General features: G+C 37.0%; 1 protein-coding gene across 1 annotated transcript in view; it reads left to right on the top strand.

Moving 5' to 3' along the window:
* The window catches only part of NBEAL1 (neurobeachin like 1), a 209,665-nt gene that overhangs the window by 21,388 nt on the left and 177,943 nt on the right, over positions 1-10,334 (top strand). Inside the window, 1 exon segment of the mRNA XM_042783564.1 lies at positions 9,722-9,813. Within this exon segment, the coding sequence (XP_042639498.1) occupies positions 9,722-9,813 (92 nt within the window).

Genomic DNA, 10,334 nt, shown 5'->3' with positions numbered 1-10,334 from the left:
GGGCTGGCGCGGGATCAGGCAGTGTTTCGTTCTGCTGTGCATGGGGTCGCTATGAGTCGGAAACGACTCGACGGCACTTAACAACAACAACAACAGGCTCAAGGAAGAGTAGCTATCTGGGACATACTCTTATGGAAGACCACCAAACTGCACAAGCATATTTAAATCCTCTGCTCACTGTATGTCCAAGTCACGTTTCATGCCTTGTATCGGTGAGACAAAGAGATATACCATGTCCATAGTAGCAAAATGTAAAACTACATGGCAAATTTACTACCAAGGAATTGGGACCAAGAATCTAATCTACTGTAGTCTGCTGTCTTAGTCACAATTATTCACATCCCCAGTGCCAAAGAGGCAAGGAGGCCCTATCGTCTGATCTCCTCTAACCTCACAAGAGGAAGACAGAATCACCATCAGTAGTCCAAGGCCTACTCCTGCAAGGCCAGATGTGCTGCCTCCCTCCAGCCCTTCCCCCAACCCTGGCACCATCTGTTCCTCCCGCAGCACTCACCACCTCTCTGCTGGGTTCGATAATTTGCTGTGGTGGCCACACAGAACTCACAGATTGTGGGGTTTACTAGGGAAGCACCAGGCTACAATTCAAGTTCAGAAATGCACTCAGTCTTTTGTAGCCAGCTGTCTCACTTAGCAGCCAGCAATCATTGTCTCAGCAGCGCATGTCTCTTGTGTCTCTCTCTCAGCTGCACGTGTTTCTCGCGTCTCTCTTGCTCAGCAAGTGCGTGTCTCTCAGGAGTGCATTTCTCTCAGCAGCACATCTTTCTCAGCCAGCAGTCAGAGAGACTCCTTCTGCCTCTAGGAGGGCTCCTTTTGAGCCTGGCAGAGTGGCCAAACTAACCAATCCCAACATCAGAATTCTATGCACCTGAGAGAGAACTTCCCAGAAAATTACTTAGTGCTGCTCCCAACAGAAATACCCTAGGTGGATAACTTTAACAATCAGGAACTACTCAGTTGCTCATGGCAAATTCCACCATGGAGTTTACAAAGACTTATGGCTAGAAAAGCCACACTATGTGATTTACTACACCACACCCAGTATATGGAAAATACACTTCATGTCCATCTCAGGCACCCCCAAAGTCCCATTGAATCATGACGTCAGTCTTGAAACCCAGGATCTTATGATATACGTCAGGTTCAACAGTTGTTTCCCTTGATACTGAGACCTGTGAACTCAGAAGACATTTTATCTGTCCCCTGAAAACCCAACATACAGTGGTGAAACTGATAGGATTGCTTCAAAAAGCAAAGAATGAAAGTCACATAGGAGGCACTGGTCAATAACAGTTCTGGAAACCCTCTGGGCAAAAGTTGCCTGGTCCCCTACCCTAAGATAAGGAGTGTTCTGTGATTTGATTTTGGTTTTGCTTCTTAGAAGTAACTGTCCAGGTGACTGTTTTCTGTTGCTCTTGGCTCCACACTCTTGGAGGTCCTTTTTTGTCTATCACTTTCCTTGATTACATCTGAAGAGGACATCGGAGACTATGCACTTTCTGATGACTGAGCAGCTCCTGCAGCTTCTTGCGGGTAGAGTCTCTGTATAAAGTGGGGACTCTCCTAATTCTTCTGCCTCCAATTGTTTTCTCTTGTCTTATATTGTCTGATAGCTCCAACATGATGTTCTGTAGTGGTAGAAATAAGGGATATACTTGTTGTGTACCTCACTTTTTTAATTTAAAAACATGTAAGGTTTTCCCATTATTTTCAGACCTTGGGGCTGAGGTATGTATGTCCATATACTAGGTACTGGGCTAACACACTTTTTTTAGTAATTGACAGAAAAAATAGACTAAACGAAAACAAAAAGGGACATAGGAGAGTTAAACAATAGAATTGACAAACTATATAATGAATTTATGTGGAACACTGTATCCAGTATTCATTCTTTTCAAGCACACACCTATCATTTGCCAAAAGGATAATGTACCAAATCATGAAGCAGTTTTCAACAGCTTTCAAATGATTAAAATAATAGTTTTCTAACCAGAATGCAGTTAAGAAAGAAATCAGTAGCAAAAATAGAGATTTAAGAAAAAGCTTATATGCTTAGAAGTCAAGAAATACACATTGAAATAAACCTTGGACTAAAGGACAAATAATAAAGAAAAATAAAAAAATTTTTGGACTGAATGATAAAAGACACTACATTTTAAAACTTGGGGAGGTAGGTAGCAACAGTATTGCTTTACAAAATTTATGATTTTAAATACATATATTAGAGAAAAAGGCACAAAATAAATGAACTTGTCATTTTAGTCGCCAGCCTCCAAGATCCCCACCTCCTGGTATTCATACTCATGTGGTATCCTCCCACATCCTACCAGGGTTGGTCTGTGTAATGAGTAACATATGGCAAAGTGATAGTATGTCATCTAAAATTAGATTATAAAGACATTGCAGCTTCTATCTCCGTATTCTTTTTCTCTTGGATCATTTGTTGAGGGGGAAGCCAGCTGCTGTGTTGTAATCACCCCTATGAAGAGGTCCACATTGTGAGTGAGCTTGGAAGTGGATCCTCCAGCCTACTTGAGCTTTGATATGACTGCAGTCTCAGCTGACATCTTGGCTATAACCTCATGAACAATACTGAGCTGTACCACATGCCTAAGCCACTTACAGAATCCTGATCCTGAAACTATATAATAAATGTTTGCTGTTTGAAGCTGTTAAATTTTAGAGTAATTTTTAATGCAGGAATAGGTAAGTTACAACTTACTGCTGTCGAGTGTTTTGTGACTCATAGTGACCCTTTCTTGGGTTTCTGAGGTGGTATGTCTATGGAAGTAGATTGCCCAACCTTCCTTCCTAGGAGTGGCTGGTGTGTTTGAACCGCCAGCCTCTGGTTAGCAGTCAAATACCTTAGGCACTACGCCACATCATTTATTTCAAGAAGATAAGAAATACCAAAATCAAACTTACTGCCATTGATTCGATGCTGACTCATAGTGACCCTCATTGGGTTTCCAAGGCTGTAAATGTTTAGTGAAGTAGATTACCTCATCTTCCTTCCATGGAGCAGCTGGTAGGTTTGAACTGCAACCTTCTGATAAGCAGCTAAACGCCTTAGACGCTGCACCAGAGCTCCTCAAGAAGATAAGAAAATAAACCCAAAGAGAGTGAGGGAAATTGTAAGATTTATTACAGAAATCACTCATAACTAAATACTAGATCTAGTATCTTGATGTAGTTCCTAACATCACTAAAAAGATTTAACCAGATACTATGTTATCTTTCATTGCTTCTTGGCCTTTTGGCTAAGATCAAGTGCAGATGTTATGTACCTTTAGAAGAACATGTATGTAGTATATTGACTACATATGTAGTCCTTTTTATTTTGGCCAGAAATTTGAACCTGAATCTGATCTAGCCTCTAGATCTAACTACTAGTTGATAGCATCAGTAGACTGAGGAATATGGCAAATGAATCAAGGTTATGCAGTGAGCAAAATCTATAATGTAGGAAATTCTGTATCACAAGTGACCCAGTGTCTTCAACAGATAAATAGAAGGGAAAAAAAGATGTAGAGGAAACCTATGAAGAAACTGTTAAAAAGACTTTATCAGCCAATTGGAATATATGGACTTTAATTGGATCCTTATGTGATCAAATAAACTTAAAAAAAAAAAAAAAAAGGGTATTTATGAGCCAATCAGGGACATTTGGTAACTGATTGATATTTTATACTAAGGAACTGTTAATATTTTTAGATTTTATAATATTGTGATCATTTTCAAAAGTATTTGTCTTTTAGGGATATATATTGAATATTTATAGATGAAATGATATATCTGGACGCGCTTCAGAATAATGCAGTTGGAGATGAGAATATATAAGTCATAGAATATTAGTCATCATTTGAAACCAGGTCGTTATACAGTAAAACCTGTAGAGGTCAGAACCTGTGTTAGATGAAAACCTGTGAGAGAAGGAAAACTAAAATATTTTCCACTAAGTAGAGCGATAGGAAAGTGGTGACTCCATCCTGTCAATGGCAGAAGAATTGTGAGACTTGGAAAAATAAGTCAGTCCTGTTGAGTTCCAGCTCTTACAGGTTTCACTGTACCATTCTTTCCACTTTTTGTTTGTGGTCATATATGTTTGGAAGTTTTTTTGTTATATCCATCCCTTCCCATTCCATTCACAAGGAACATTTCATGTTAAAGGCAATCTGTTAAGAATTTCATTTACCTTTTGTTTACCTTTAGTGCTCCTCAGACTTCATTAAGTCCAGATATCTTTTTTTTTTTTCTTTTTAAATTTTACATCAGATCTATTACTGAGCTGAACAGTGTTGAGTAGGATACTTGCTTAGGGAATGCTGACTTCTCCAGTTTTATAATCCCACATACCCATCCTACTGCTTCCTGTCATTTTCACACTGTGAACAATACTAAATATTGTACATCTTTGAACATGTCTTCCTGTTTTTGCTCTTTCTGGAATTCCTCCCTCCTTCTCCCTTCCCCTATTTGAGAATATCTACTTATGATTCTATGAACACGTTTGAGCCCTTTTGCTACTCAGTGAACTCACTTTTCACAACTCTTATACTTGTCATGCTGGTTTGTGTTTGTTTATACCTCTCTTTTCTATTGAAGCATTAACATTTCAAGGACAAGATTATATTTTGTTTTTGTATATAGTGTCTTACACTGTCCCTGATTGGCACCTAGTTGGCAATTTCTAAATGTTTATTAAAGTGGCTAGGTGCTATCAGAAAACCTTCAGGGCTCACCTAAAAGACTAACAGTATAAATAATCTGTTTTTAAGGGAGAAATTTCTACTAGAGTTGTAAAGTATATATATTATGAATATTGCTGACAAATTAAATGAACTTTTAAAATGCAGCTCATATGTAAGTTGTATACTGCCCATACAGGGTTGAAGTATGTATATATATGTAAAAGTTCATAGTTTTAAAGCTTTAAGAAATACTATAAACCAGTTGTCATTGCATAGGGGAAGGGTGGTGTGCCCCCCCTTTTCTTTTTTTATGTAGTGCTACCCCTTAAGAACTAGGTGAAATTACATGGACCTCTTAACTCTATTACCTCTGAATCCTCCCAAAAGGGAAGCAAATGTTATGAGAAGATAAAAGCTTTCTGTGTTTCAATGTAATTTAAATTATCAAGTACGGGTAATAACTACTTTATTAGACAGCAGAGTTTTAAGAGTTTAGACTTTATCTCGTAGTAATGAGGTGCCATCAAAAGAATCTGAGCAGGAGAGAGAAAAAGATAATTAGATTGAAATTTAGCAAATGCCATTAGTGGCTGTGTGTAGGTGGGAGAAAGGGAAGCTATAGAGACCAATAGGGAACTGTGTCCCAGTCCAGAAGAAAGTTGATCTCAAAACAGTGGTAGAAGGAATGAGTGGACAGATATTTGAGTGCAAATAAATTTGATTTTGTAGTTATTTTACTTATTTTCTCATGTTGGACCATGAAGAGCTTCATGTCAGAGCCTGTATCTCAACAGTGTTAGCCAGCATGCTTTGAGCATTCACTGAATACTGAGATGTTGAGTGCTTTATATGCGTTCTCTCAGTTAGTACCAATTAATAAGCCAATGAGGTAGGGAGTATTGTTTTCATTTTATAGATGATTAGCTCTCACGGGTGCAGCAACCTGTTCAAAATCACACATATTGTAAATTAAAGTGTTTTAAGAAGAAAAGAATAAAATTAAAATTAAGTGACAAAAGGAATATTGACGTATTTAAATATGTTTATGCATAGCATGAAACTTTCTTGTTTTGTGGGAGTTCCCTGATACTGGCACATAACAGGTTATAAAAATAATACTAATATTTACTGTGCATGTAAATATTAGGAGCTTTGATGGTGTAGGAGCTTTGGTGGTGTAGTGTCTAAGGCATTTGACTGCTAACCAGAAGGCTGGCAGTTCAAACCCACCAGCCACTCCTTGGAAGGAAGATTGGGCATTCTACTTCTGTTGTGATACTGCCTTTGAAACTGAAGGAGGGGTTGCTATGAGTTGGATCCAACTTGACGGCAGTGAGGTTTTTTTTTTTTTTTAATGTGAATATTAATGTGCTAGGTATTGTTTTAAACCCTTGACATTTATTCAGTTATTTAATTTGTATAACATCCCTGTAAGTTAGATACTGTTATTATCTTGATTTTATAGAGGAAGAAACTAATATGCAGATACTGGATGATTTATTCAGTAAGTGACAGAGCAGGGATGAGAGACTGTAATTTGGCCCCAGTGCTCATGCTTTACTTAATACATTTGTGTTGTGTCGTAAATAGTGTACAAATGGGAGATAGACCATACTGTGATGTTTCAGTTTACCAAACTGGTATTAACCATGAAAATGACTAAGGCTGAGATTTAATTAATAATGTTTTGGGGTATGTGGAAATCTTTCATTGTGTGGCCTTTGGCAGCAAAGTATGGCTGTGTAGAATGTGGCTGTTTTGTGTATTAAATTTTTTATAGTCTTGAGTTGATTAATCTTGACTAAACTCCTATATTTCTCTTTTTGTCCATTAGCGCTCCATTTTTATTTATGCTCATACTTCAGAGGCAGTGTAGTGTAAAGAGCACGTACTGGATTCACATATCTTTGAATTTTAGTTCCAGCACTGTCGTTTTCTAGCTGTATGACCTTGGACAAATTATATAACTTTAGAACTTCCCTTTTCTAACCTGTAAAATGGGGAAAATGAAATATGCTTCTCTGGATAGTTATAAGGAATAAATGAGATGATATATCTTAAAAAAATGCCTCCTGTAAAACTTAGCACTTGGCAGGTGCTGAAAATTGTTAGTGCTTTACTAAATGAAACATTGCCATACTTAGATACCCAGTTTCTTTGGCAAAGTCTTTACTTTCCAAACACTTGGTAGCCCACTTTGAACTGGATACACTACAGAATTCCTAAATAAAATAAGAAGAGAAATGTGTTAATTCTTTTTGGCATTGTATGACTGTTTTGTGTCTAACGTTTACAGAGATAATCTGATTTATTAGGAAAGAACAATGATGTAGTTCTATGCTGAGTAGGTAAATGAATGAGGGAATAAATGAATGGTGTTCTAGTTGGAAATGAAAAAAGCAAGTATTAACACCCCTGCAAAATTTTCTCACAGAAGTCGTTCTTTTTCTGAAATATTTCCATCTTCTTGTTTCTCAGTGATTATGTAGATAGTGGCAATTTATGAGGAGCTCTGAGCTGATTTTGGAACAGTATATTAATAGAAAAACAAATACACAAAAGGTCAGCAGAGTCTGCATATTCTGGGAACATTCTTTTAGTTTCTGATTTGTAGTGCATTGCTTTTATTTTAGGGAAGTAAATTACTTGAGTTCCCTTTATCTAAGAGCAGAGTTTAAGCAGGATACTTACTTATACTAGGTAGTTAAGACTCCTGGGTGACATATTAAAATTTGACTGGAGTAAATTGTTGAAAGTGTGAAGGAAAAAACTGAACATTACTTTTGATGATACAAGTTTATATTCAGAAAGATATTTCTGAGGAATCTTTTTTTTTTTCCAAATCAACTTTATTGAGATGGAACTTGCGGGACCATAAAATGCACAGATTTTAAGTGTAAAACGTGATGAGTTTTGATTTATATAAACATTCGTGTAACTACCACTCCAATCAAGAACTAGAAAATTCCCGTCACCCAAGATAATTTCTTTTGTGTCCCTTTGCAGTCATTCCAACCAAAGATAGTCATTGATCTAATTTCTATCACCGTATCCTGCTCTAGAACTTCATATTAAATGAAATCACACAATATGTATGCTTAAATACATGGCATCTTTCACTCAACATGTTTTTGAAATTTATATTTATTATGTGTATCAGTAGTTCAATCATTTTATTGCTGAATAGTTTTTCATTTTATGAATATACTAAAGCAAAAAATAACCAAACTCACTGCTGTTGAGTCAGTCCTGACTCAGCAACCCTCATTGGGTTTCCTAAGTGGTAAATCTTTACAGAAGTGGATTGCCCAGTCTTCCTTCTGTGGAGCAGCTGGTGGGCTCTGACCACGCTAAACTTTTTGATTAGCAGCCAAATGCCTTAGGCACTGCGTTGCCAGCTCTCCTAGAATATATTGGAACTTGTTTATCCATTAACCTGTTGGTGGCATTTTTTTGTCTACAGCTTTGGGCTATTGAAAATAAAATGACTATAAACATTTTTGTACAAATTTTTTGTGGATATATGTTTTCATTTCTCTGGTAGAGGAATGGCTAGGCCATGTTGTATGTGAAATTGCTTTCTGATTGTCTGCCATATTATTTTCTAAGTGATTATATCATTTTATACTCCCACTAGTAATGTGTGAGAGTTCCATTTATTCTACATCTTCACCACTTTGTTTGATACTGTTTTCAGTTTTAGCCATTCTAGTGAGTGTATAATGGTATCTAATTTTTCAAAAAATTTGTTGTTAAAAAATTTCTATTAAATATGTACTAAAAATATGTATTTAAAAATTGCCATTTTAACTATTTGTAAGTGTGTAATTTGGTGACATTAATTACATTCAACATGTGCAGTCACACCATTATTTCCAAAAGTGTTTAATTACCCCAAAGAGAAACTCTTTACCCCTTAAGCAATACCATTTGGTTTTAATTTGTGTTTGCCTGGATAACTAATGATGATGAGCATGTTTCCATGTGCTCTTTAAACATTTGTGTATCTCCTTTTCTGAATGATCCAAGTATTATGCCAGTGTTTTAATTGGATTGTTGGCCCTTTTGTTATTGATTTATAGAAGTTCTTTATGTATTGTAGATACAAGTCCTTTGTCAGATACACTGAGAACATTTTCACCCAATACATGGTTTGCTTTTTCATATTCTTAATGGTGTATTTTGATGAATAAACGAAACCAAACTCAATGCCTTCGAGTTGGTTCCGACTCATAGCAACCCCTCCTTAGGTTTCTGAGGTAGTGTCTTTACAGAAGTAGATTGCCCAGTCTTCCTTCCGAGGAGTGGGTGGTGGGTTTGAACCGTCAGCCTTAGCAGTCAAATACCTTAGACACTACTCCACCAGAGCTCCCTTTAGTGAAGAAAAAATTATAAATCTATGCCTTCATGAACTCTCCATTCTAGTAGAAGTGACAGACAATTAACTAATAAACAAGTAAGTTATAGGGTATGTTAGAAAATAGTAAAGGACCATTTGGGGAAAACAAAATTGGGTAAGGTAAAGGTCAATGAGAAGGTTTGCAATTTGAAAAAAGAGAGTGGTAAAAATAGGCCTCATTGAGAATATGCCATTTAAGGAATGATGTGAAGAGATGAGTAAGTTAGCCATTGTGTGGGAAGAGTATTCTGGGCAAAGAATTCAGCTGATTGAAAGGCCATAAGGTGGGAGCTTGCCTGTCATGTCCCAGGATTAGCTACTAGTATAGTTTTTCGGAGTAGGGGATAAGATCATTGTGATATGGGAGGGCAGATTGTTTAGAATCTTACGGGACATTGGTAAGACTATAGCTCTTCTTCTGAATGAGATGGGATGCTATTTGAAGATTCTTAGTATACTTAATAGGCATTTTAAAACAGCATATACATCTTTGGGAATATCACTTACAGATTTCATATTTTTTTTTTACATATTTCATAGTGCTTAAAAGGAGTGAAAACATTTTGTTTTTCTGACAGGCATACTTAATATGATGATGGTTTTCTTATTTCAGAAAGATCCAGATTATCTGAAGTTATGGTTGGACAGTTTTGTTTCTAGCTATGAACAATTCTTAGATGTTGACTTTGAGAAGCTCCCTACCAGGTATGTAAAAATACATTGATTTCCTAACTTTGGGTAAGTTTGTTCATTTTTGACACAAAGATTTTATTGATGACATATTACAAGGATGGCAAGTATGTGGCACACCCAGTATTCCTGCCAATCCTGTTCTTGTAGCAGACATTACTAATTGATTCCAGCAGTCTTTCTTGCTGATACTAGATATGGCTTTTAAAAGCCTCACTACTTTGGTGAATCACTACCAATTAATTGCTGTTGGACATGTAAGTTGAAATTTGTTTGCTGTTCCTGGTCTCAGAGTGGTGCTTTAGAAAATACCTTGGAAGAGGTGAGGTATTCAGGTTAAATATATATATTTATTCAGCGCAAGGGTTACAGGTGAGGAGAGACAACTCAGGGATGCCCAAAGTAGCAGGCGGGAAGAGCAGGAGAAAGGGGATTAAAAGCCAAGAAGCCAGAGAGAAGAGCAATCAGCCGAAGGGATTAGGTGAGGAGAGGAAACTCAGGCCCGCCCAGAGTAGCAGGCTGCAAGAGCAGGAGAA

This window comes from Orycteropus afer, unplaced genomic scaffold, assembly GCF_000298275.1.
Source record: "Orycteropus afer afer isolate SDZICR_OR568_19922 unplaced genomic scaffold, OryAfe1.0 scaffold00002, whole genome shotgun sequence".
NCBI lineage: Eukaryota > Metazoa > Chordata > Mammalia > Tubulidentata > Orycteropodidae > Orycteropus > Orycteropus afer.
Note: the sequence above shows the minus strand (reverse complement) of the source record. Positions and strands in the feature narration are given on the sequence as shown.